This window comes from Natator depressus, chromosome 2, assembly GCF_965152275.1.
Source record: "Natator depressus isolate rNatDep1 chromosome 2, rNatDep2.hap1, whole genome shotgun sequence".
NCBI lineage: Eukaryota > Metazoa > Chordata > Testudines > Cheloniidae > Natator > Natator depressus.
The window spans coordinates 152,077,383-152,105,313 of NC_134235.1; the positions used below are offsets into that span (position 1 = coordinate 152,077,383).

A 27,931-nucleotide genomic window follows, 5' to 3' on the forward strand; every position below is an offset into this window, starting at 1 on the left:
GGGTGTCAGAAGTGCAGTTAGCCAGTAACTGTAACATCATCTATTTCCCCAAGTTTGATGATACAGAGAACTCACCACCACATTTCTAGTTAATCCACCTGAACTGATTTTGTATTGAGCAACGTAATTTTATATTAAATGCCACCGTTTTACTTTACATTTTAATAAACCTTTTGTAAAACAACAGCAACAACAAACGAACAAAGCCCCAAAAAGGAAACATTTGGCTGAGCTGGCACTCCTAAGAAGTACATTTTAGTTTAAAGGAAAAAGCCAAACAAACCAACCACACCCACCTACCCTAGATGACAGTTACCAGATCATAGTGGAAGTGGTGGGTGCAAGCAGTGTGCAAACAGATGTGATCTTTTTTTAAATCACTTCCGGAGCTTCCTTTCTGCTGGGCTTAGTTGCAGAGCAATGTGCTAACACTTTAAAAAAAAAAAAACTTTACTTGATTTTACTGCTGTGAACCACAGCTGAAATTGCAAAACTTTTCTAAGGAAACACAGCTGTTCCTGACAATGTCTGACTGATGGCCCCTACTAGACAGCAATCCTGGCATGCCTCTCTGAAGTGTGAACTGACAATCTTGGATGGTTTTTGACATGTCCTGGCTGTGAGGAAAAGCTGCTAAAATCCCATATAGCATGTTGATGACAGAACATGGATAATAAGAACAGGTCAACCCGATAAGCAGAAACTTTATGTTCTAAGAGTTGATACTGCTCTATTGTGATGATAGTGATTTTATAGTGAAGATGGAGAAGAGGTATGCATTATACTTCTCCCTCTAAAACCTCTTCTCTCTCTCACTCGCTTTTTTGTACACTTCCTTAATATCTTGCGGTGCCTTTCCTCATACTGAGTAGTACGTTACTCCATGAGTAATCCTAGTGATTTTCATAAGTAGACTAACAGAGTTAGATATTATTCCTTGTCAAAAGCAGTGGAATTGGGCTTGATTTAAAAAAAAAATTAACATTTTTCTAATTTCATTTTTAAACAAAAACTGTCTTAGAATTATGAGGAAATGTAGAGTTGTTTCCCCTCAAAAATAAACCACGTATTTGCTTACTGTAACCAATATTTATTTATAATATTGAAACTTTCTTTTTTGCCAGCCCTCATACAGGTCTTTCTAGTAGACATGCAGTGTGTGCTGCTGCAACGCACCAGGTGCTCCAGCCTATACAGACCTTTATACTGATCAAGTCCGTAGTGTGTGACTCTGCACTGAGTGGTAAGGAGCCATCCTTGCCACGAGGCGTATCGGGAAGTCTCAAGGCATGCCTGCTACTACACTCCTTTATTGCGGTGAAGCTTGCTCCCTTCTGCATGCTGATCCATCTCCATAGGCTAGGGCCTGCATCCTTCCAATCCTTTGGGAAATCATGTGTCCCCCGGGCAGTAGAACAGTGAAGTCCCTTTTCTCCCCAGAGTGCACAGCCTGCATTCCTCTATGGCACTTTCATGGATCACAAGGTGCCCTCTTGTACTTCCCACCACATAGGGTCTAGTCAGAATATTGTCCTAAGCGTCTCTAGTACCTGCCTTCAAGTTCACGAGACACCTGGCATGCCATCAGGTGTGTGGTGTACCAGAGCAGCCCAAAGAAGAGAGAGGTAGAAAATACACTAGGTAAGTGGTGATGATGATGTCACTCATCTGAGCATAGAAAAAGAAAGTCTGCAATGCAACTTCCTCAGGATCAGAGGGAGCAAATGACTGATGCATACTTGGTAGAATACAGGGCTAAATAAATTTCAAACAACAGCCATAGACCGTTGTACTCTGGAAATCTTATAATGAAATATGAAGAAATTCTAAAAACGCACAGTTAGGGCATTACATTTTCAAACCCTAATTTTTTTCTGACACATGAAACCCAACTATGCCAGCATTCTTGTCGAACACTAAGAATCCAGCAATGCAACAGCTCTTTTTAGAGAGACTGCATGCCAAGTTGGAGACTTACTGATGTTTCCTTCATCTGGAAAGGAAATTGGAAGACACTAACTCCCTTTGTTAACTACTTGAATAGACTCCATAATACAGCCAGTTTCCAGCCTCATTCAGCATGACACAAATTAATTATTTGGATGGAACTGGACAAGGAAAAAAGTGGAAAGAGAACCAACTCCACAGGGGCATAGCCTAAGCCAACAGCTGAGAACAATTTTCTGCACACAACTAGTTTTCACTCACAAGCGCTTAAAAAGGCCCTGCTCTATAGACAGTGTAGTTGTCTCAAAAGATTTGTATCATAAAAGTTATCATTTTGGGGAAAAAGGAGAGGACATGGCTCAGACTGCTCAGCAGGACGTGCAACACTGTAAATAAATAAATTAGATACAGCCATGTAAAAAGCTCTCGGTGCAGAGTAGACAAAACAGCTGTGGAAACAGCATGCAGAAGAAAAAGCTGCTCCGTGAAGAAGTACGGATTATATAATGTAGAGGGTTTTTTTTTCTTTGCTAAGTCGTCGAACAAAGTCATCATATAAACTGTTAAAAAATGTTTTTGGAACATTAGTGCTAATAAAAAGGAGGAAATAAAGTACAGCTAGCAAGGGACAAGCCCTGTGCTAACTTCAAACAACTATGCTCCCCCATGTTGCCCCAAAAGCACGTTTCATGCTATTCCAAAGGACATCATGCTAATAGTTCTGAAGTGAGCCAAAGCGTGTAATGATTTTTCACTGTGAACGAATATGCATTAAGGGATGGGTCTGGGATTTTCAAAGGCGCTTAGAGGCCTAATAACAATGGGATTTGGGTTCCGAGCTCCCCAGGGCTCTTTTGAAAATCACGGTCTAAGGTGACAGTATGAAACTATGTTTCTTCTAAGTCAAACCGCTCTTCCTAACCTACTGCATTGCTGGGTCCCAGCAGCGGGAAAGCAAGCCTTAAAGTCACTAAAATAAGGGACCGGAAAAGGGATGAATGGGAGCTCAGTGAAAATTGTTCTTCCTGAGCACTCACCACATGCTGCCTATGTGAGATAGTTTTACTAAGAGCTCAGTTCGTCACACGTGTCTAAACTAACCCACATAAAAGTCATCTCTCTTTTAGATCAGAAAGTATTTGCACTGGTGATTCAAGAGGGATCACAAAGGTGTTGACACAAAGGTCTTTAGAAAGTATTTATTCACATAGCAGTTCCCATACTTGGAGAGGTGAATGCAGGAGCAATTAGCATTCGCTTAGGGCTGATCTACACTGAAATCCTACATCAGCCTAACTACATCTCTCAGGGGTGTGGGGAATCCCTCCGGTTGCTATAGTGTGGGTCTACACTGACGTGTTGCTGCAGCTGTGCCAATGTAGTGTTTCAAGGGCAGACAAGCCCTTAAGCTTCTTGGCAATGTTGGGCCAACGACTCTCCTTTGCTGCGCTGGTGCAAAATTGGGACAGGGAATAGAGAAGGCGTAGGAGCCTTCTTCTTCTCTGCTCCCATGCAAGCAGCAGGGAGAATACCCTCGAGCACTCTGGAGAGCTCTAGGTCTGGGGCTTGGCTACTAAGTCAGCCCGTGCACCACAGCACCGAAGGGGCATGGCCGGCTACTCACACCACGCAGACCCAGCACGCTAGCTGTCTGTCACCTGCCGTTAGCAGACCATGCTAGCTGCAGCATGCACATCTTCTTTTCGGCACAGCAGTTTAAGTGTCCACCGCTGCACATCCCCTAAGCCAGTCCCATGGAACCACGTCCATACTGTCAAGATTTCTGGAGCTGAAGAAATATCTACCAGTGCCGTTGCTCTGAGCCACCCGACCAGCCAGGATGGGATCTGGGCCTTTGTATTATAAGTATTTACATTCCTAGCTCAAAATGACTAAGGAGGCTTGTTTACTTAACATCTATGAGTTAGGAGCAAAGATCAAACTTACCTGGCTGATCATAGGAAGCCCACGCTAGATTTTCTCCACATTTTCCATTTGAAGACTCAGGGCTGTGTTGGAGGACCCTGGTGCTAGCCAGTGTTTCTGCATACCTAGCAAAGGAATTATATGCCAGTGACAGAGCAGTACCAGCTAATATCGCATGCAGAGCGCAGTCACACTGACCTGGGGGTTTATAATCCTGTTACTGAATTTCCAGGTACCTAAAGTAGTGGGTGCTCCGAGATCAACACAGATCTCAGCAGCATGAGGAGAAGAGTCCAGAGGCCTTCTGCTTTCTTATTGCCTCTAGGGCCTCTGCACTTCTATTACAGCATGACTCTCTGCCACAGAGGCTTTGGAGGCAATAAGGTACAAAGCCTCATGTCACTGAGATCTGCGTAGATCCTGGAGAATCCAGGAGCTGCAGCCTCTGCCACTTCTGTATATGGAGAAGAGCCTGCAGAAACTGCTGTAAGTGCCAATTCCTATATTTTTTATTCCCCTATATAGGAAAAATCTGCATAGGGACAATATGGATTATAAATTAGAATATATTTGGGGGCAGGGTTCCCAAGTCCCAGGCCAGAAGCTATTAAGAGAACAAATTAATTGTGGTATAAGAGGTAAATAGTCATGGATTAGAGACTGTTTAAGAGACAAAAAAGAGTGAGCAGGAAATAAATAGTCAATTTTCAGTGTGGACAGAGGTGATTTCAAAGCATTTAAGCCCAGAAGAACCATTAGACCATCTAGTCCAGTGACTCCCAAACCGCAGTACATGAACACGGGATGGGAGCCTGTTGGAAGGGTTACATCCAAAACTCTAAAAAACCCTTTCGGTTTCAAAGGAACAGTCGTTGCCTGCACTACTGCGGAAGCCAAAAAATGCCCAAGAAGCAACATGTATCGGGGGTAGCCATGTTAGTCTGTGTCCACAAAACCAATGAGGAGTCCGGTGGCACCTTAAAGACTAATAGATTTATTTGGGCAAAGGCTTTCGTGGCTAAAAAACCCACTTCTTCAGATGCACCATGATGAAAGCTTTTTTTTACCCCAATAAATCTGTTAGTCTTTAAGGTGCCACTGGACTTCAAGAAGCAACATGGCACTTTCAGCCACAAAGGTGAATGACTTGCCAATTGCTCCGGTGCAGTAGTTGTATTCGGTGGTGTGTTGAGTGCTGTGGCTGTCCACAGGGGCGCTCTACTCTCACCAGACACCCAGCTAGCTGCCTTTCTGCTATATTATTATTTGCGTCACTGTAGTGCCTAGGAGCCTCAGTCACGGACAAGGCCCCAGTTGTGCTAGGCACTGCACACAGAACAGAAGGCCAGACTAGTCTTCTACTTGTACTGGGCTGCACTGCTCAAGTTATTGTAGCAAACTCGCAAAGTTCCCTGTCGTGCCACAAGAGCTCCTCTCATCCGAAAAGACATAGACAGGCAGGGCTGGTTCAGGGCAGCTGCAAAGCTCACAGCCACAGGGAGCCATGGGATTGAAGCCCTCCTTACCCCCACCACACACATAAGTAACCGCTGCAGAGTTCCTTTGCACTTCCTGCCCCACGGAGGCTGAGGCCTGACCCCTGCAGAGCTGGAAGGCAGGGGATGCACGGAGAATGCCCCCTGTCTCTGCAGGGAGGACAGGAGGGTGGGGTGGCAGCTGGTCAGGTCCAGTGAATAAAAGCCTGGCTACAGGACTAAGCAGAGTCACAGTGCTCTGGCTGCAATCTGAGCCTCATCCTAAGAGCGGGGGCCACTGTGCAGTTTGCCCAGCATTGCAGATGTCCACGGGCCCTGTTTGGGAGTGGAGGCTAGAACTACTGAGGAGCAAAAGGTCTCCTGGAGCTGAACCTGCCTCGTGCCCAGATAAAGGCCCCAACTTCCAGCAAAGACTCTTCCACCATCGCTTAAAGTGGAGGGGGCAGGAAGGAGCACGCAAAAGATGACAGACCTAGCAAAAGAAATTTAAACTCAAGCTGGGTTGCTGAGGGGTGCACTGTAAGCACTGTTTTACCAAAGGTGCTGCTCCCAGGTTATGATAGAACCCCCACCCCTTCTTTCAGACAACTTTAAGCACTGTCCTCACCTCTCTACCCCACCCGCTGAGTCCCCCAGCCCTTTCACACATATACGCCCCCTTCTCATTAATGGCACTCTTCTTTTTCTCTGAGAGCTACTCAAAGTATTTTGTGTTTTTCTTGATTTACATCTTGCAAAAGGAAAACAACGTGACCTTTGGCTTGTGTTCAGCGACCATCCAGATAAGAATGAGCAGGAACTCTGAATTTAAATGAGATGATTTAAAAAGTCAAGCCACTGCATGTAGTGCAACCGCATACTGACACAGATCAATGCATCCTGGATGAGATATTTAACTGTTTCTTGTAATCCGAGTACTACAAAAGGCCAATAATAATAATGGCTGCTTCAATGTGCTGCTTCTTGTTGCACTGTCTAAAAACCTGAGATGTTTTCAAATGATATTATAATCAAATATTTTAGGCTTCTGTATGCATTTATTTTTCTATAGAATCTGGAAATACATAAGGTCAGCCTATTAAGGCCTAAAATAAATATGCACACCAAGGACAAATTTTCATGTGGTATCTCAAACATAAATTTTTTTAGGAAGGTAGTATGTGAATCAATCCAGTTTGGGAGCCATAGATCTACTCTGTCCTCATGTCTATCACTCGGCATTTCACCCAGAGACCTCTAAACTGAGCCCAGTGATGTATTAATTTTTTTTTAATAAAAAAAGCATTTCAGTCATCAGGAGACTAAACTGTTGTGTGCCACAGGCAGAGAAGAGGAGAGACCAAGGTGCCACCAATGCCCAAGTTTTCTGTGAAGTCTTCTGCACAGTGAGAGGCATCAGTTAATGACAGGGAATTGCTTGATTGAGGGTGTACAGCGAAGTTGTCCAAGGTGCTCTACTAGGACCGGTGTTTAATATATTAATGATTGGAATAGGGGCTTACATCTGCAATGACACAAAAGTTATTAGGTGCTTGTAGTGCCTGTTTACACTAGTATCTGAGTGCCTTCCAAAGTTAAAATAAATAAATACTGTACACCAAGGCGACTAACATCAGTCAAGCAAAGGTTTCTCTCCGTTCCATGCCATACAGGGAAAAGTTAAGTGGTAAATTAGTCAAGAACAGAGAGGATTGTGAGGAATTCCAGAACTTAACAATACTACACAATTGGGCAGCACAATGGCAGATGACATTCAATAGAGACAAATGCGAGGTAATACACATTTGAAAGAATAATTTGAACTATTCATAAACATTGTTGTCTATATTAACTGTAATCATGCAGGAGAAGACCTAGGGTGGCTGTGGACAACTCAGTGTAAGGCAACCAGTTAAAATACCAAAAATTTAGGATGCATAAAGAATGGGTTAGAGAACAGTAAGAATATTACTGTTTATATACAATCAATAGTGTGGCACCACCTGGAATATTGGGCTAAGTTCTGGTCACTAAAAGAAAAGGAGTACTTGTGGCACCTTAGAGACTAACCAATTTATTTGAGCATAAGCTTTCGTGAGCTACAGCTCACTTCATCGGATGCATACTGTGGAAACTGCATACTGGTCACTGCATCTCAAAAAGAATATGACAGAAGGAGGAGTCGTCCAAAAGTGGCCAATGAAAAGGACTGTAGAAATGGGGAGGCTCCTGAAGGAAAGACTGAAAATAGCAGGACTATTCATTTTAGAGAGAAGACAAATACAAGGGAACCCAAGAGAGATGTACAATAATTAATGGTGTAGAGAAAGGCAATTGGAAACATCTCAAATAAAACAAGGGGACTTCAGATATAATTATAACACAACAAATTTTGAAGCATTTTTTAAAATCAAGCCCTAATTAACCTGGGGTTCTCACTACTGCATAATTTATTGAGGTCAAAATTTAGTAATACTCAAAAATGATTTATTGATATAGATAACAAGAAGACTCGTTTACTACACAGTTACATTAGAAGGATAAAAGGATATAAGCTTACATGCTTTAGGACACAAACCAACCACTATCTATCTGTCAGGAGTAGAAAGAAACTTATTTTAAGGGTAGGTTATTTCATATATTGTCCATTCTCAGATTTTGTATACCTTCTTTTGTATGATCTAGTATACCTACTTTCAGGGACATTAGAAAGACTAGTGTGCTGATGCAGTGTGGTAGTTCCTACGTTTCTAAAAGATGATTTCTTCCGTCCTCCTTCCCTCAGAGCACAAAATAGTAGTCTCACAAAAATGTGTATTAATCAAAGCTCTGGTGTTATTATATTAGTCAAAGCTCTGTGAAATTATTGTATCTCTCCACTATTCCATCTCCAAAATAGGGTACTTTTGGAGATGACAAGAGTAGGATCCTGGGATGCATAGACAGGGGAATCTCGAGTAGGAGTAGAGAGGTTATTTTATCCCTGTATTTGGTACTGGTGCAACCACTAGTGGAATACTGTGTCCAGTTCTGGTGCCCACAATTTGTGGAGAATGTTGATAAACTGGAGAGGGTTCAGAGAAGAACCACAAGAATGATTAAAGCATTAGAAAACATGCCTTACAGTGATAAGACTCAAGAAGCAAAATCTATTTATCTTAAGAGACGATTAAGAGGTAACTTGATTGCCATGTATAAGTACCTATGAGGGAAACCAATATTTAATAATGGACTCTTCAGTCTAACAGAGAAAGATGTAACACACTCCAATGGATGGAAGTTGAAGTTAGACCAATTCAGACCGGAAATAAGGTGTAAATTTTTAACAGTGAGAGTAATTAACCATGGGAACAATTTTACCAAAGGTCGTGGTGGGTTCTCCATTACTGGCATTTTTAAAATCAAGACTGGATGTTTTGCTAAAAGATCTGCTTTAGGAATTATTTGGGGGAAATTCTATGGTCTGTGCTATACAGGAGGTCAGACTAGACTATCAGAATGGTCCCTTCTGGCCTTAGAAGCTAGGAATATGAATACCTCCACCACCACGAGAGATTCACTGGTATGGAAGCATCATTTATGGAAGCATCATACATTGGAGGCAACACCTCAACAAAGGACAATACATGGCAAAGTGCACATATTTCTGGGCTATGCATAGGCAATCCCAGCGCTGGGTAATAGAATAGAATGTGCTATGCTTAATTCATATATGTGATAAAAGTCTCATTACAAGAAAGGAAGGGTTGAACTCACTGTTGTGCTCCACTGTTTAACTTCTTGCAAAGCTTCAGTGGCGGGACGCCATGCTTCTTCCTGTAGTCATTGTGGGCTTTTAAGACCTCTTCAGCAAATTGTTTGGAAGCTGAAATAATGCAAAATATTGGAAAGGTCTATCAAATACAGCCTTCATTAAAATCAGGAAAAGAAAACTTGAAATATATTGGAAAGCTGGTACAGCACTCTGAATGAATCTAAAGAATACTGTGTGCGCTGTTCAGTGAAATAACAACAGAGCTGTACCACCCTAATTACCTATGAGCAGAATGAAATGAAGCCAGAATTATACCAAGTGCTTTACATCTAAGAATTCTGAAAGGTGTTATATATATTTAAATACCTACCTATGACCTCAAGAGGGAGTTATGTGGGTTTATTGATTAATGCCTGCAGAACACAGAACAATAAGGCTCTTTTACACCACGGTAGCAGTGTTAAGAGGTCTTAAAGTAAGCATAATTTAAGGCCCTTTTATACTGCTAGGTCATAAGTGTAACCTGAGTGTAAATCAGAATCAGGCCCTTTGAGATACTTTTTTGGAAGGACACTATATAAGTAGCATTATATTATGATGATGAATAAAAATAAAGGAGTTTTTTATACAGGACCATTCTACATATGTCAACCCTCCCTGTACAGATAGTCAAAAGACTATGTTAAGATATATGCACATATTTTGAAGTATACATTGCATAAAGTCACTCTCCCCCCCCACACCACTCCCCATCACCCAGTACTAGAAAAAAAATGTATGAGGAATTGAAAATACAAATCAGGGGTTAAAGACTGAAACAATCACCACAAATATTGAGAGGCGAGACAGGAACGGATTGTTTTGTTTCTTGTAAAAATTTGCTTTTTCAAAAACTTTAAGATGTTTATTTTTATACCCTGGTAATCTTCATCTTTAAGACAGCAAACAAGGGGTGAATAAGTAGTGATATATGGTGTCACTGGAATAGTGAAGCAGGAGCAACTCACTTTGCTGACGGCGGTAAGAAGTTTGCAGAGACTGGAGTTTCCTAGATGCAATGAGCCAAAAAGCCATTAGGAAAGGTTTCAAAAAATGAACAAGGGAAATTTTGAGACATCATAGATTTACAACGGCTTTGCTGAATTTTTCCAAACTTCACAGAGAAACTATACTTTAGGATAAGTTGTGGTGTGTGAAGTTTCCGTTTCTTTTGGGGACGGTTTGGGTTTGAAAAAGAAAAAAATATATATACAAACCTTAAATGGGAAGCTAGTTTCAATTTTAATTACTGCTGCTCCACAAGAGGACAATTCCCATTAGAATGTTAATTCCAACTCCCCAGTGATGCAGGATTGTTCACTATTATCCATTTAATTATGTTTTATCGAGTCTATTTTTAAATATCCTAAACAACAGAACTTCCAACTCTTCCCCTGTAAAATTATTTCCAGTTTATTTCACCTCCTGGTTGGGAAGTTTTTCCTGTTATTAACCTTATGTTTTCCTAAATTTCTTCTCAATACACCGCCTGCAGAGGCTGGGGAGCTGTGTGGGCCGCTCCGAGCTCTGGGGGCCCCCACCGCCTGTACGGGTTCGGAGCTCCAGGGTCCCCCCACCACTGCAGTGGCCGGGAGCTTTGAAGGACCCAGGGTGGCTCGAAGCTCCTGGGTCCCTTGCCGCTCCGAGCTCTGGGGGCCCCACCGCCTGCACTGGGCTGGGAGCGGGGGAGGGAGGCCGCCACCTGAAGCAGCTCAGAGCTGTGGGGGGCCCCTGCCGACCACATCGGCCAGGAGCTCTGGGAGGGCCCACACCACTGGCCGGGAGCTACTGGGGGCCCCTGCTGCCTGCGGCGGCCAGGAGCTGCATCCCCGCTCCCGTGGCGGCTGGACGCTCCGAGGGGCCTGTGGCCATGGAGGGTGGCAGGAGGACCTGCAGCTCCTGGCTGACAGGGCTGAATTCATGGAGGTTGCTGGAAGTCATGGATTCCATGACTTCTGCGACCTCCGTGGAAAAATTTTAGCCTTAGTTATGTACAGTAAAATGACAGGTGTACATTCGTCAGAAGACACGTATGAATGAGTGTTGAGTGGCAGAACAGTGTGATTTGCACCAGTTTGACATTAAATAAACATTAAACTAATCCCTGAAATAAAGATTAACAACTTCCACTGAAGTCAATGTGACTTGTGTTCACTTACGCAGGTCTGAATTTGGCAATGGGAGTTTTCTGGGTGATGTAACTTTATTAAAAGAAACCAGCCTAGCATCCTCCCCTACATCTTCCTGTAAGATGTTTTTCCTTCCACTTGTATTCTGTACTCACTTTTCATACCTTTAATGCCAAATTGGTGCCAGTTATACCACTTTTCCTCTTAAACTCACATACACCCATTTTCTGAACAATTTACGCCACCCTTTTTGTTATCACTGAATTTGGCTCAGAGATTGCTTTAGGAGTTGCATCTGCATGCTCCAAGCTACACTTGCCGGAATAAGATCCATACTACTGCATGCAACAACTAATCAAATTCCACGATGACTGACTGATGTCATCTACAGTGGATTATCACTTCTGTCCTGTATCAAACAGTGGAAAATCTTGGACAGCAAGGGAGAAAGCTTTTATTCAAATACAAATTGTGACAGATGCTTTTGAAACATGTAATAGGATATAGATATTCAGGCCTATCTGTAAAGGCCCATACTTTAAAACTTTAGGTATATTCTTATCACTTAGCTAGTTATAGAGGTACAAAACAAGAATCAAAATCACAGTCTACCTGTTTATAGGCCTTCTCTCACTATGATAGTCTAAGGCCATGTTCTTAGGCTAAGATCTTTGGCTAAGCAGCAGAGACAGCCATAAGCTGGGAAGTGTATGGTCACATCCTCACATATCAAACTCGTCACATTGAAATAAGGCAATCTAGGGCTCTTAAAAAGGTGATCGGATCTATCACCTCCAGAGAAAGGGAAGAGCCTAGAAGATTTAAAGGAAACTTAGTTTGATAGCACCCTATCCGGCAAGAACTCACTTATCAATAGGTGGGATGTGAAATCCTCATTTCTTTGTTGTTCTATCACTGTAGTCCCTATTTCCCTATTGTTTGTCTGTATAATCTCTGTTTGGTTCTGTGATTGTTTCTGTCTGCTGTATAATTGTTTTTGCTGGGTGTAAACTAAATAAGGTGGTGGGATATAATTGGTTAGATAATCATGTTACAATATGTTAGGATTGGTTAGTTAAATTTCAGTAAAATGATTGGTTAAGGTATAGCTCAGCAGAACTCAAGTTTTACTATATAGTCTGTAGTCAATCAGGAAGTAAGGGGGGGAATGGGAACAAGGAATGGGGGTGGGGGAATTGGAATCATGTTTTGCTGAAGGGGGGAATGGGAACAGGGACACAGGCAAGGCTCTGTGGTGTCAGAGCTGGGAAGGGGGACACTAAGGAAGGAAATTGGAATCATTGCTTGCTGGAAGTTCACCCCAATAAACATTGAATTGTTTGCACCTTCGGACTTCGGTTATTGTTGCTCTCTGTTCATGCGAGAAGGACCAGGGAAGTAAGTGGGTGAAGGAATAAGCCCCCTAACAACATGGTCTATTCAATGACTATTATATAAATGTTATATGTATCTTTGTGGGCTTGCAAGTGAGCATCCCTGGCTCAATGGGTAAGTTAAAAAATGTTTCCTGCAGTAAATCAATGGATGGCAGTTAATGAAAATCCCCAATTCTGAAACAATGCAGATAAGTTTTTGAAATTACGGCTCCTTGCAGAAATAGCATATATTGGTTTGACCTAGTTCAAGAAGCCTATGAATACAGAGTGAAGCCTGAAACTGTACACAGTGACAGCCCTGACCTGGGAGAGGGTCATTCACACTTGATCAAAGAGCTGACATGAGTCTGTGCCCATAGACAGGCCCTGTGAGAGGACCTGAAGTGCTTTAAAGCCTGCCAGGGTTTCCATATGAAAGATGGATGACCACCTGAAAAACCAGGCTTGCTTATGAGCTGTTTATTGTTTTTAAGATATGTTTGAGCTGAAATGTTTTTGTTCTAAAAAAATAGTATGCTACTTTATGAGAGCCAGTTGGTCACTGAATAACCTTGTCATTGCCTCTGAAGTGAGAGGTGCTGAGGTGATCACAGAATGACAGGTATGTAGTCATGTCTGGAGGGAGAGGATTGTGGGATCTTGCGCTGAGAAAGGTCACAGCTAGAGGCCTAAGACCTAATGAGATACACTCATGGGGACCATGGAGGTTTAGAAGTATAGTTAACTCAGGAACTGTGACACAAATATCGCCAATAACAGCAAGAGCAAAAGAGAAGAATACTAGCCAAAGAGTCCAGAGATTTACAAGATCACGTAAATAGTCACTCAACGTATTAGCAGAAACATAGCACTGAAAATTATTTTTGCACTCGCATTTTGGCTTACAAAAGCAAATAAGTAACAGACACAGTTGACAATACCAACAATTTCCTCAAGGCTTAGCAAAGATGACTTAATTTTTGCCTAGAGTTTCTCTGTCTCTTTCTCTGCTCTTTTCCCACTCCCACAAAAAAGCTACTATAGAACAACTATATAAATGAGCAATTATCCACCATGATCTCAGGGCCATGTGCTATTTTTGCTCCCCCCGTCCCACCCCAGGATCTGTGTGCTCTGATATGCAAGTAGAGACTCCAAACTGCCAAAAATCTTTTAGTTTGTTTTGGAAGGAATTCTAGTTTTCCATTTCAGTGACATGCTATTAACTGAGAAGCCAGACACTGAAAGTAAGAGTTAGTGAGAATTTCCAGGCTAAATTATGCCAGGAGCTCTCTTGGTCTTTGTTTGACCCAGGATCAGGGGATTAGAAAGGTGCTTCAGAGCCTTAGTAGAAGCCATGCTGGTTTGTACATGTCATATTGTGTTCACCTATGATAGGTATTTTATAACTTACCTTTATTGTGAAAATTGCCTTTTATTAGTAAAGCTATGACTCTGAAATAAAAGTGAGAATATCATAACACATAGTACAGATATAATTAAATGTACTGGGACAAACGTCCTACTCTGAAGCAAGACCAGCTACAGTAATCTTTATTTAGTCATTTTATTCCCCTACAATAACAACCCTTCTGTGGAGAAATACCTGAGATTTCTGATTTGGGTGAGAAGTTAAAAGTCCACAGCTATACCTATCCTTTGCCTCACTTTGTTCCACATGCCCAAGGTCACAAAGGATTCAGGATGGTCTTTATAGACTCTAAGGCCAGAAGGGACCATTGTGATCATCTAGTCTGACCTCCTGCATGTTGCAGGCCACAGAACCTCACCCATCCACTTCTGAAATAGACCCATAACCTCTGGATGAGTTACTAGTCCTCAGATCATGGTTTAAAGACTTCAAGTTACACAGAATTCACCATTTACAGTAGTTTAAACCTGCAAGTGACCAGTGCCCCATGCTGCAGAAGAAGGCAAAAAGCTCTCAGAGTCTCTGCCAATCTGATCTGGGGAGAAATTCCTTCCTAACCCCAAATATGGCAATCAGTTAGACCCTGAGCATTTGAGCAAGACCCATAAGGCAGATACCTGGGAAAGAATTATCTGTAGTAATTTAGAGCCCTCTCCATCTAGTACCACATGGCCGTTGGGGATTTTTGCTACTTTAATTATGAAACCTTTTGGAATGCTAGCAAAGAGTTAAAATTTCATATTTCTTACTCCATTTTAATATTATAGAATTTCTCCTTCCCCTCATTTCAAAACTTTGAATTTTCCCACTGTTAAGGCTCCCCTCTTTCAAATAAAAGAAATAATTGCAATAATTATGGGAAACACAGAAGAAATAAAAAGTTATGCAAGCACAGGGTGAAGGATGCTGTATTAGGAGAGCAAAGAGGCAACTCCATCTTTCCAGAAAATGGGAGGAGCATCCTTGTAACTTCCTGCACATGGCAGGAGTTAAGAAAAAATACCTCCTGGTGCGGTACCTCAAGTTCACAGAGAAAGTATTGCCAAAAGGCACTAGAGGTTTTGGGGTTATTATTATACATGGACTGGAAGGGACACAGTTTCCAGGAACACTGTTTTTTTTTTTATGCTGGACTTTCTTGTGTGTGTGTTAGACCTGCTCAAAATAGCATTAATTTCAATCTATGAGATCCCTTTTGGTGAGGATTTTCCTTGATCTATTTTTGTATTTTTCCCCCTCCCATCTTGCCTTTTCTTACACATTTCTCAACATGGGGGGGCTATATTTTCAGTGAGGCTCATGTCTCTCAAGCTCTCATTAAAGTTAAGATAGAATCTCTTCTCATCACACTATTTCTCTCTACATTACACTGGCTATGCAATAGTATATGTGCCACATCACGTAACAAGGTCTTGCTGCTTGTCCACGGAGATTTATTGCTCCTTCTTTCCAGTTTCTAGATCACATTAAAATACGCTTAAAATACATTAAATAGTTTCTTAACTTTTCTTTACCACATAGACAATTGTTGTAGTTGCCACAGGGACGGAAAATGTCCACACAACACTCTATGAAGATGTGGTCCAATTTATTTCATTACAGTATTTGCATGACAGTAGGACCTAGAGACTCCAGCCAGGATTGGGGCCCCATTTGGGCTAACCACTGTACAAACACATTCAGAAGCAGTCCATACCCTAAAGAGCTTTTTCTAATTATAAAATCATTTGTGAACCCCTCCATCACAGTAACAGCTGCATAAGACTCCAGAGTGATTGCACAGGTTATCTTCCAAGTTACCTTATCATACCATAATTTATTTGCGCAGTACACATGGCTGTGTGAACTGGTCACACTGAAACCTGAGACCATATGAAAATTACATGGTTTCTATGGAAATCTAAAACTCATTCTGGTTCCTTGTCAGTGAACTTTAGAGATTTGTGTTGACCTCAGGCAGGCCCAAAACCTCTTCCTCCAAATGACTCAGCCTGCTCCTTCCTTATTTTGATCTTCTGAGGGTTTGGGGGAGAATAGCAGCCTTTGGCCCTGTGCCCGCAAGGGCTGGGAGGGAGATACCAGTGAAAGGAGGACACTCAGGCCTAAGAATAGTAAACTACGCTTTATTGAAGGAAGGAAGGAAGGAACAACCTACGCTCCAATCTGCGCGGAGAGCCCCTAGGACGCGCGGAGGGGCTGCAGGGGACTCTGGCCGTTCGGGACAGTTGACCAGGCAGGACTCCGCTGGGGGGGAGTCCTCTGCGGCGCTATATTCTCCGCGCTTATCTCAGGGTTACATGGGGTCAACAGCTGGTTACATTCTTATATGTATGCTTTATGTTTATTATATAAACTAACTTGTTTACAGGCAAAAATATGCTGAGCTATGCGACAATATCTTTTGGCAGGGTCTGTCAGACAAAGTTCATTGAAACTGCCTGCATCCTCCGCTTACATCCAGTCACATAGTCCACCACTTAGCTCCTCGCCAATCTTCCACAACCTTGCCCCTACAGGCCCCCTCCCTCACCTCCATATTTCTTTAGGGGAGCAGCTACCTGACATCGGGCCCTTCCCTTGGGGAGGAGAGTGGGGAAAGGAAACTCAAGGGGGGAGGGGACACCAGTGTGCCATCCTCTAAATCCATGGGATGAATCTTCAAAAGGAGTTGGTAATCTACCTTGCACACTCACATCCCTGGATTTCTGCTGCACTATGAAACTAGAACTATGAAATACTCCTTCAGTCCTACTGCTAGCACTTATGTGACTTACCTCACTCTGGGGTCAGATATCACAGAACACTCTGGAACACGTGCACTACAGAGACACAATAAAGCCCTGAAGGCTGGATTACTGCAATCGGATGGTCTTTGTATGCATAAGGTCCTGTCAGCAGTTTTTGCACCAGATGCTATCTCTACTACTATGATGACCTTCCTGAAGGTGGGCACACTCTTAAGTCTGCATGGCACACGTACAAAATAGCACACTCTCTCCCACCCAAACTTCTGATTCTCCAGTATATATGAAGCAGTGATTATGTGCAATTCAAACCCACACAAGCAAAGGCAGAAACTACCACTGTATTAATAAATAAAATAACAATAATAATACCTCACATTCATATAGCATTTTTCATCACTAGATCTCAAAACAATGTACAAAGGAGATAAATATCATTACCTCCATTGTACAGACGGGCAAGCTAAAGCACAGTGTTGAAGTGACCTGTACAAGGTCACCCAGGAAACCAGTGGCATAGCTGGGAACAGAACACAGGTCTCAATCCTAGTCCAGTGCTCTGTCCACTTGGCAACACCGCCAGAAGACTCATTGCTTGGATGAATAACTTTCACCTAATTTTAGTAAAGGAAAAATTTTTGTGATGCCTTATTAACTTGTTGAAAAAAACCCAACGGTTTTCCTTTGGATTAGGAGAAAGCAACAAAGAGAGCATGTTTTGCAGTTCTACTTTATGAAGAACCTTGAGATAGAACTGCATACAAGTACAGTCTGTCTTGCTCTTTTAAATTGCTCAGATATGTTTGCTCTGAGCATTTTTCAGTTTTGAGCACAGGTGGGCTGCACTTAACCTTCAATAAACAGGAAGAATTGGAGATATGCCACAATCTACTGCAACATTGGTGAGTCTCATGTTTAAAGGGCAAGTGCTATGCAAAATTAGAGCCAAATTCTGCACTCTCTTACGCACCATGCAGCTCCTTTGACTTCAGCAGGGTTACATGGAGTGCAAGACAGATTTTGGCCTAAAGCATTATTTGCTGGTTAGGAATACTGTATTTTGATTTTTTTTAAACATAGCATCTCGAATCCTTTGTTTGATTTAGGGCCTTTCCATCCAAGGAACAGACTAAAAGCAGGTCTGTGTGTTTTTAACTGGGTTAAGTAGCTTGATTTAAAAAAAGCACTTTTTTTAGTCTATCCCTTGTATAGAAAGAGCCTTAGACAATAAGAAGAGATAACATTTCTAAGATCAGCAATTGCCCTAATGGTCCTGAACATGGACATCCTGTTGCTAACAGACTAATTCATCATCTCCTGTCTATCCCCTCTGGTCTGGTAAAACATACAAACACAGAAAATGAATTATCATTTTGGTAGCCTGTGTGTATAAGGTTTCACAGACAATGAATAGATGGGGTCTCTAGTGAATTTGTGATACTTTCCTTAAGAGCTAGAACAAGGCAGTTGCAACAAGTGTCGAAAGACATTCTGTATAACAGCTTCATAACAGGGACATGAATTTTAGCTCACTTTAAGATGTATCTCACTCTGCATAAAGAAATGGAAGGCATTTGAATATTTCCAGAAGTTGCATTTATCCCCCATTTCTTAAAGAGAAAAATGACATTTGCTTCTCAAGCTGTAACTGTGTTTAAAACAAATTTTGAAAAGTAATTTGTTTTTCTTTTGTAATCATTTGTATTCTTTTTGGATTTTATCAGTTATTTATTTGTTGTACTGGCTCAATTGGCAGTACAACCTAGGATACTCCTAGTGCTCACTCACTTCTCACGGATACAGTTATTTTGTTTTCAATTCTGACTCATATTTACAGAAGGCTATGTAAGAGGATATACAACAGTGGTTTTTAAACTGCGGGTTGGAGCTGGACCTGCTGCTGGCCCCTTCTGGGGCACAGCATGGTCCGCGGTGCCAGGACAGGCAGGAAGCCTGCCTTATCGCCCCGCTGCGTGGCTGACCGGGAACCGCCAAAGGCAGTGCCGGGTTTACAATGGCGTCAGTGGCGCCATGGAGCCAGGTCCATGCTCAAGATATCAGGAGGGCCAAATCGCACCTGGAGCTGCAGCTAGCAAGAGATGTCAAGAGTAACAAGAAGGGTTTCTTCAGGTATGTTGGCAACAAGAAGAAAGCCAAGGAAAGTGTGGGCCCCTTACTGAATGAGGGAGGCAACCTAGTGACAGAGGATGTGGAAAAAGCTAATGTACTCAATGCTTTTTTTGCCTCTGTTTTCACTAACAAGGTCAGCTCCCAGACTGCTGCGCTGGGCATCACAGAATGGGGAAGAGATGGCCAGCCCTCTGTGGAGATAGAGGTGGCTAGGGACTATTTAGAAAAGCTGGACGTGCACAAGTCCATGGGGCTGGACGAGTTGCATCCGAGAGTGCTGAAGGAATTGGCGGCTGTGATTGCAGAGCCCTTGGCCATTATCTTTGAAAACTCGTGGCGAACGGGGGAAGTCCCGGATGACTGGAAAAAGGCTAATGTAGTGCCAATCTTTAAAAAAGGGAAGAAGGAGGATCCTGGGAACTACAGGCCAGTCAGCCTCACCTCAGTCCCTGGAAAAATCATGGAGCAGGTCCTCAAAGAATCAATCCTGAAGCACTTACATGAGAGGAAAGTGATCAGGAACAGTCAGCATGGATTCACCAAGGGAAGGTCATGCCTGACTAATCTAATCGCCTTTTATGATGAGATTACTGGTTCTGTGGATGAAGGGAAAGCAGTGGATGTATTGTTTCTTGACTTTAGCAAAGCTTTTGACACGGTCTCCCACAGTATTCTTGTCAGCAAGTTAAGGAAGTATGGGCTGGATGAATGCACTATAAGGTGGGTAGAAAGCTGGCTAGATTGTCGGGCTCAACGGGTAGTGATCAATGGCTCCATGTCTAGTTGGCAGCCGGTGTCAAGTGGAGTGCCCCAGGGGTCGGTCCTGGGGCCGGTTTTGTTCAATATCTTCATAAATGATCTAGAGGATGGTGTGGATTGCACTCTCAGCAAATTTGCGGATGATACTAAACTGGGAGGAGTGGTAGATACGCTGGAGGGGAGGGATAGGATACAGAAGGACCTAGACAAATTGGAGGATTGGGCCAAAAGAAATCTGATGAGGTTCAATAAGGATAAGTGCAGGGTCCTGCACTTAGGATGGAAGAATCCAATGCACCGCTACAGACTAGGGACCGAATGGCTAGGCAGCAGTTCTGCAGAAAAGGACCTAGGGGTGACAGTGGACGAGAAGCTGGATATGAGTCAACAGTGTGCCCTTGTTGCCAAGAAGGCCAATGGCATTTTGGGATGTATAAGTAGGGGCATAGCGAGCAGATCGAGGGACGTGATCGTTCCCCTCTATTCGACACTGGTGAGGCCTCATCTGGAGTACTGTGTCCAGTTTTGGGCCCCACACTACAAGAAGGATGTGGATAAATTGGAGAGAGTCCAGCGAAGGGCAACAAAAATGATTAGGGGTCTAGAGCACATGACTTATGAAGAGAGGCTGAGGGAGCTGGGATTGTTTAGTCTGCAGAAGAGAAGAATGAGGGGGGATTTGATAGCTGCTTTCAATTACCTGAAAGGGGGTTCCAAAGAGGATGGCTCTAGACTGTTCTCAATGGTAGCAGATGACAGAACGAGGAGTAATGGTCTCAAGTTGCAATGGGGGAGGTTTAGATTGGATATTAGGAAAAACTTTTTCACTAAGAGGGTGGTGAAACGCTGGAATGCGTTACCTAGGGAGGTGGTAGAATCTCCTTCCTTAGAGGTTTTTAAGGTCAGGCTTGACAAAGCCCTGGCTGGGATGATTTAACTGGGAATTGGTCCTGCTTCGAGCAGGGGGCTGGACTAGATGACCTTCTGGGGTCCCTTCCAACCCTGATATTCTATGATTCTATGATTCATAAGGGGCCTCAGCCTGCTCCACTTGCACTGCGCCCCAAGACCCCACTGGCTCCCCCCGCCCACCACTTGCTCCTCTTGGCCTGCCCACCACCTGGCCGAGGGCCCCCCCGACCCCCCCCCGCTCCTCTCTGCCCCCTGGCCGAACCCCAATGCATCTCCGGCTCCAGGAAGTCTCTGCTTCCCACCACCTGTGGGGCACCCGGACCTGAGCCGCTTGGGACTGGTGCAGAAGCCCGGCCAGTCTCAGCCAGGTGGGGGTGGGGGGAACAGTGTGGGGGGCTTGGCTGGGCCTCTCCAGGCAAGTGCGTTTTGAGGGAGCCCAGCCAGGACCTGGCTGATCGCGTCACTCCCGAGGGGCTAGAGCGATTCCCCACCCCGGGACCAGCCCTGGCTATGCTGCCGTCTCAGCCTCCCAGCAGAGCAGGTGAGTGTGGCTGGGAGGCAGGGTGTGGGGGAGTGGGTCTCTGGGGTGTGGGGGGAGATGGGCTGCAAGGGGGCACGGAAAACGTGTGTTGGGGCACTAGGGAGTGGGGGTTCTGTGGGGGGTGCTGGGCAGTTGTGGTGGGGCTGTAGGCAGGGCGGCACTGGGCAGCAGTAGTGTTGTGCAGGCCGCTCTGCATTTGTGGGGTGGGGTGGGGGAGCTCTGGGCATAGTGGGTCCAGGGGGGCTCTGGCCATAGGGAGTCAGGGGGATGTTGGGTGAGGGGGAGGGGCTGTGTGGCATGGCATGGGCCCGCCCCCCAGGGGAAGGGGCATGCTGGCAGCACAGGGCCGGGTGGGCCACTGTGTGTCTGGCAACTGACGGTTTGTAAATAGTGGCCTCGCACTGGGCTGGGCGGAGCGGGACCACCCCTGCCATGCCATGCCCCATTGCCTCTGGCTGGCCCCTTGCTCTGGGGACTGACCTCCCCGTGCCACGCACCATTGCCCCCATTGGGGCCCACAAATATGTTTGGGGCCAGGCCCACAGAAGATTAATCCAGCTCTGGCCCGAGGTAAAAGCCTGTGCCCAACCCCCTGCCCCAGCCCTGAACCCCCCCAACCCAGAGCCCCTTCCTGTACCCCAAACCCCTCAGCCCCAGCCCAGAGACTGCATCCCCAGCCCAGAGTCCTGACCTCCTCCCACAGCCCAACCCCCTGCTCCAGTCCTGAGCCCCCCTCAAACCCAGAGCCCCCTCCTACACCCCAAACCCCTCATCCCCAGCCCCCCACAGAGCCTGCACCCCCTACCCAGAGCCCTGAACCCCTTCCACACCCCAATCCCCTGCCTCAGCCCAGAGCTCCCTCCCACACCCCAACCCCCTCTTTTGGGTCACGGGCATCTACTATTTTCTTCAACTGGGTCGCCAGAAAAAAAGTTTGAAAACCACTGATATACAATATCTACTGAGTCACTCCTTATTGAATCTCCCCTAACGTGATGTTATTTTATACCACATTAACAAGATTACTTCAAAGAGCAGTTAGTGACAGATCCTCGGGCCATCCCCTCTGCTCAAGAGTAGAAAACGCCCAAATTAAAAATGCCTTTCTTGGAGCCTGGAAAGTGGGTAGGGGGAGGGAGAGAAAGGCAGTGCCAGTTTTGCAATATTCTTCCACCCCTTCACTAGAGACCTTTAGAAGCTTATTTATGGGTTCTCAGCAAGGATCAGGCTCCTCAGAGCCTAGGGGTGGGGCTGGCAACCAGCTGCTCTCTGAAACATCATTACCAGCTGGCCCTACAGACATCCAAATGGGAGTTATTGGGAGTTAAAGCTGCAGAGCCCCTGCACAGCTGCAGTGGATTCAGCTGTTAGGAATCTTGCTGAATGGAGGTCAACAACACCAGAGCAGCATAGAATTGCCTGCCCTGGTGTGGTCATTTCTTGTCAAGAAGTATGTAGAGATTCTTTTCCTTTCAGATCCCCAGGATTCATGGAGTTGAAAGGCTGCCCCAAATACTGTCCCCAAAGGAATGATTTCCTGAAAACGTAGGTAAAATTTGGGGAGTTTCCCGACTGGTGTGTCCTCCAGTGGGTCATTTTCATGGGAGGGGATGTTCTAGTCCTGACAGGGGAGTATTGCTATCATGTTCAATGTTCTAAAATTACGAAGCGAGAAGGCAGTCTGACTGCTAGGCTAGGAATTTAGAAATATCGCTACTAGGGCTTGAAAAACCCACTCACCCACAGCAAATAGCAATCTTTGCATCAATTTCTGCAGAACCTTGGCTTACCTTTTTTTTAAAAATGCCCTTAAAGTTTCAAACAAAATCTTCTAAACATATCCCATGTAGTGATATCTGTCTGCAGGCTCAGAGAGATGGTTCTACCACCCACACCACTGTTTGGGAGCAGGGTGAGAGCAACTGCCTCTGTAAGGGGGGAACCTGGCTGGCATTGCAGATAAGGCAGGAGTGCTCAAACTGGGGGTTGTGAGGTTATTACACAGGGGGTTGTGAGCTATCAGCCTCCACCCCAAATCCTGCTTTGCCTCCAGCATTTATAATAGTGTTAGATATATTTAAAAAGTGTTTTTAATTTATAAGGGGGGTTGCACTCAGAGGCTTCCTGTGTGAAAGGGGTCACCAGTACAAAACTTTGAGAACCACTGAGATTAGGTGCTCGGTAGGAGGGGCACAGCTGCTGCTGTTAGGAGTACGGTTCTTTGGCCAGCCTGTGACTCTGAACTGAGTGAATCACTGATTTCTTTTGGTTCCATGGGCAAACTGGAAAAACAAATTAATTTAAAACAGAAACAACTCTTTTGGTTTTTCTCAAAACAAAAAAAGTCATTTGAGTTGAAACGGAAAATTCGGAATGTCAAACAAACTGTCAAGTCAAATCTTCATTTCCTTCCTGAAATGTTGATTCAAAACATTTCAATATTTTCAAAATTTTTGTTTTCTGGCTTTTTTTTCCAGGTTAAACTATTTGCCAAATTTGACCTGAATTCATAAGCAGTTTGGGTGCCTCCACAAATGCATTTTTTGGTAAATGTACTCTTCATTGAAAAAAAAATTTGTTCTATATAGCTCCTGGAGCAGAAAGCTCTGCTTGTATGGGGGGGCCTCCTGCCAATACTGCCCCATCAAGGGCTGAGTAGGGGAATGGGGGGAAGCCTCCTGCCCCATCCTCCCACCAGAAGGTTGCGTGTGTAGGGCCAGCACAAATCAATTTGTTGAGGAGGTAAGGGCTGTTTAGCATTTACTTGTCCTAGGGAACTCATAAACTGATTTAGTTTGTAGCTGGTGAGGAGGTAGCATTAATTGAATTATTTGGTATTTGGGATGAGGAATGTGATCTGTGGAGCACATTACATTTGCACAGGAGTTTGGATCTTTACGTAAAGAGCTTTACAAATATTAATTAAGCTTCACAACATCGAATATATACTAGGAATAGTTCACCTATCACTGAAATGCAGCCACCTGTATGGAACACACAGTTATTTAAAGAGCAAAGACCACAGAATGGTTCAGGACAGGAAATGAAGAATACTACATCAGATTGAAATTGCACAGAGAAATTAGTCAGTGAATGTAATTGTCTAAGAAGGAACAGGGCCAGGACATAGGGCTCAACACCCCTACTCTTATTGTATGCCTGGAAGATTTTTAATGATAGATGGTCAGGATCTCCAGTGGTGCTGGAACAATTTGTATAGTGCAGGTACTGAGAGCCATTGAACCAAACTGTAAGTCCTGTATGTGATGGAAACCACGTCAAGCCAGGGGTTGTAGCAGCACCTATGAGGACCTCACTTATATACCATATCTGAATGTACCCCCAGCAACACACAGTGCCCACTGATAGCATGCTGGGTCACCCAGTGTTGATTCAAAAGGAGGAGGACCACCTGTTAAGTAACCAAAGAAAATCCACTTCTGGGATGTATTTGTATAATGGTTATCTAAAAACTACACCCACAAGAAATGTCAAGACTGGCAAACTAACAAAAACCAGTAAGAGACTGGAAGTAATTTCAGAATAAAAGCCACAACTGACGCTCAATAATAAGTGTCAGGGAAACATAATCGGTTATTTATTACAGAGATTAATCTTATCATCCACAGAATTACCAGTATTCAAACATGGACCATGTCCATGTCAAGATAAACAGATTTTAATCAAATTGTAATTGGATTGCACCTATTTTGATTTCCACCACTTTTGCCCAATTAAACATAATCTTTATTGGTGTAACACTGAGTTATTAATTTATCTGATGATTGTTGTTTTTATTCTACTACCATAAAAGTAACAAGGAGTCTGGTGGCACCTTAAAGACTAACATATTTATTTGGACATAAGCTTTCGTGGGTAAAAAAGCACTTCTTCAGATGCATGGCCAAATAAATCAGTTAGTCTTTAAGGTGCTACCAGACTCCTTGTTGTTTTTGTGGATACAGACTAACTTGATAGCATAAAGCTTGATACTTGATAGCATAAAACTGTTATTCCAATCTAAAAATTGTATAGTTAAATTTGGAAGTGCTGAACCAGGATAGGTATTTAAATCACAAACATATTTACTAAGGACCTAATCCATTTGAAAATGTCTGTAGCCTTCAGAGCCATGTGACTACAAAGAGCACTCACTTACTAGCCATGTAACATCTGACATAGAATGTATGTATCCTACTTCCCTCTGTTGGATGGATTAAGTCCTGCTCAGGTTTTTGCAATTGTCTCACCTTTTATGACCAGATTTTCTAAAGACCTCAGCACTCAACATGATAAGCTGTCTGAAAATCTGATCCTAATTATTGGTGCTGAGTGGTTTTGACAATATGGCACCTGGTGTATGGTCTTCCAAGGATTAAAGGCCCAGTTCAACTCCCAATAAACAGATAAGGTCAAAAAGCCCTACCATAACTGACAGCTAATGAAGATGTTTCTTGAGCTTAACTGGGAGAGGCCTGCATTTTTAAGAACTGAAAGTCCTCTGTTCTAGTTTCTAGGCCCTATATATGCCATTTATTGGTGACCATCCATTGTTTGTGTCAAAAGAAATGATTCAGCTTCACAGCAGTGAGAATATGTAAATAAGCTCCCCCATATTTCATGCCCAACTAGCCCCTTATTTTTCTCAGAACAGTCAATATCCCCATGTGAGCAAGAGAGTTACAAGTGTTCTAGTATTGGAGTAACTTCTCCTTTGTGTCCGCCAGGGGACGGAATGATTGAGGCCTGGCCTGGCCTGTGCTTAGACTATTTTTTTTTTTCAAGTTACCTATTTGTATTAGAGGAAACTTCTGTTTCACCATCTAAAAGCTATTTTACTGGAGTCAGAACTCCTCTTCTGCTATGTTTGGTTCTCAGTTCCTGTCAACTGTGTGTGTAAACAGAGCATTAATCTTTAAATTGCATAATGTCCTTCTTCCCCTTCTCTGAAATGCAGTTTCAGTGAGATAGTTTAGTATCTTTGCGGCATGAGCCCTTTCAAATTCTTCAGACTAACAGATATAAAATCAACTGGGTTAAACTCATATCCCCACATTAATAGACTCGACTGAACATAATAAGCAAATCTCCATCGGCTCCATAAATCTGATAACTAATATAAAGACATCATGCTGGCCCTAGGCCCAGTTCTGATCTCAGGCACACTGGTGTAAAACAAGTTTCAGAGTAACAGCCGTGTTAGTCTGTATTCGCAAAAAGAAAAGGAGTACTTGTGGCACCTTAGAGACTAACCAATTTATTTGAGCATAAGCTTTCGTGAGCTACAGCTCACTTCATCGGACCGATGAAGTGAGCTGTAGCTCACGAAAGCTTATGCTCAAATAAATTGGTTAGTCTCTAAGGTGCCACAAGTACCCCTTTTCTTTTTGGTGTAAAACAAGTGTATTTCCAGTGACTTCAGTGGAATTTGTTCTGATCTACACCAGCATAAGAGATATCAGAATCATATCCACAAACTTCAGCCGTGCAAAGGGGACAGCTGTGGAATGTCTAATGCAGCAGAGGGGGGTAGATTTCATCCTCACAACAGGGAGGAGGATACACAGCTGTGAAACCTATGAACCCTGCAGAGCCAGAGACTATATTCTGCTGAATTGTAGCCAAAGGCTGATCCTAACAGTTTCCTGAATATGGTCATCTAGGCAAGAAATACTTAACTTAATTCAATAAGCGTATTTATAACTACATGATTTGCCTCCGTTATGCTTACAGAGCCACACACCAACTGCAGTTTCAAAACTAAGGTGCTTATCATTATAAATATCCTGCTTCAAATACTGTATAGTTAGTCTAACTGCATCCATAAAAGCAAAGCTACCTTAAATATTAAAGTCACCATATCTAATATGGTAACTGGTTTTGTCTTATACATTTTGTACAGTATTTTTAAATCTAATGAAAACATTCCTTTGTCACAAAACAAAGAAACTCCTGTTATTGTATGCATAAAAGCAATCAGCTTATACAAGACAAAGCCACTAACATTTTTGCAATTCTTAAACCACAAGGAAAGATTTTAGCATACAAGCTTTGTTTACATAATCTACAGATTAAGTATTCACAACAAGCTCCATATAAATATTCACCAACCTGACTTTCCCATGACCACGTTCTTGATTGTTACCTGAAGCGTCTGTTGACTTAGTTTCTCTTATAAGATTAAGATGTGTTTTGAGCTGACTGTAATTTCCTTGTAGAGCTCCAAGCCTGCAGAGACTGCCTGCAGAGCTGACAGTGCTAGAGTGCGCTCACAGCACAAAGAAAGTGTAACTACACCCATTTATGAGCCTGCCCATGCCTTATAAGGAATAAGGCAAATTCTTTTCTTAGCAAGATTCCAGCTTAGAGTTGGGGTTATTTATCTTCCACAGAAACCAAGCAGCTCAAAAACCACCATGTGCATCCACATGCCAATTTAGTTTAGTAATAACAGACCATTTCTGATACACTAAGTTGTTACAAACAAAATACTAAACCTTATGTGAACTGGCACAACAGGCTTCACAACAGTACAATAAAAAAGAAGTTAACTTACTTTAAATTGGGTGTGTCAACTTAATTAAGGTAAAAATAACTAGATATCTTAGAGTGTGACTGCGGTCCTGGGGGCATGGGTGGTGGGTGTGGTAGGCAGAGGGAGGCTGTGCCTCCCCAAACAGCCTAGCATGGCCCCACCCACGCTCTGGCCCCAGGCCAGGCTCCCCATGCAGTGCCCAGTGCTCTGCCACGGCTGGCTCGCCTGCCTC

The 27,931-nt window shown here is 43.5% G+C and overlaps 1 protein-coding gene across 1 annotated transcript in view; it reads right to left on the minus strand.

Annotated features, from left to right (window-relative positions):
- GLIPR2 (GLI pathogenesis related 2) overlaps positions 1-27,434 on the minus strand; it is a 40,591-nt gene extending 13,157 nt beyond the window's left edge. The window contains exons 1-3 of the mRNA XM_074943213.1: positions 27,276-27,434; positions 9,105-9,213; positions 3,895-3,998 (exon numbers count right to left, since the gene is read on the minus strand). Coding sequence (XP_074799314.1) covers positions 3,895-3,998; positions 9,105-9,213; positions 27,276-27,288 — 226 coding nt within the window. The 5' untranslated portion in view covers positions 27,289-27,434. The remainder of the gene's footprint in view (positions 1-3,894; positions 3,999-9,104; positions 9,214-27,275) is intronic.
- Between the last annotated feature and the right edge of the window lie 497 nt (positions 27,435-27,931).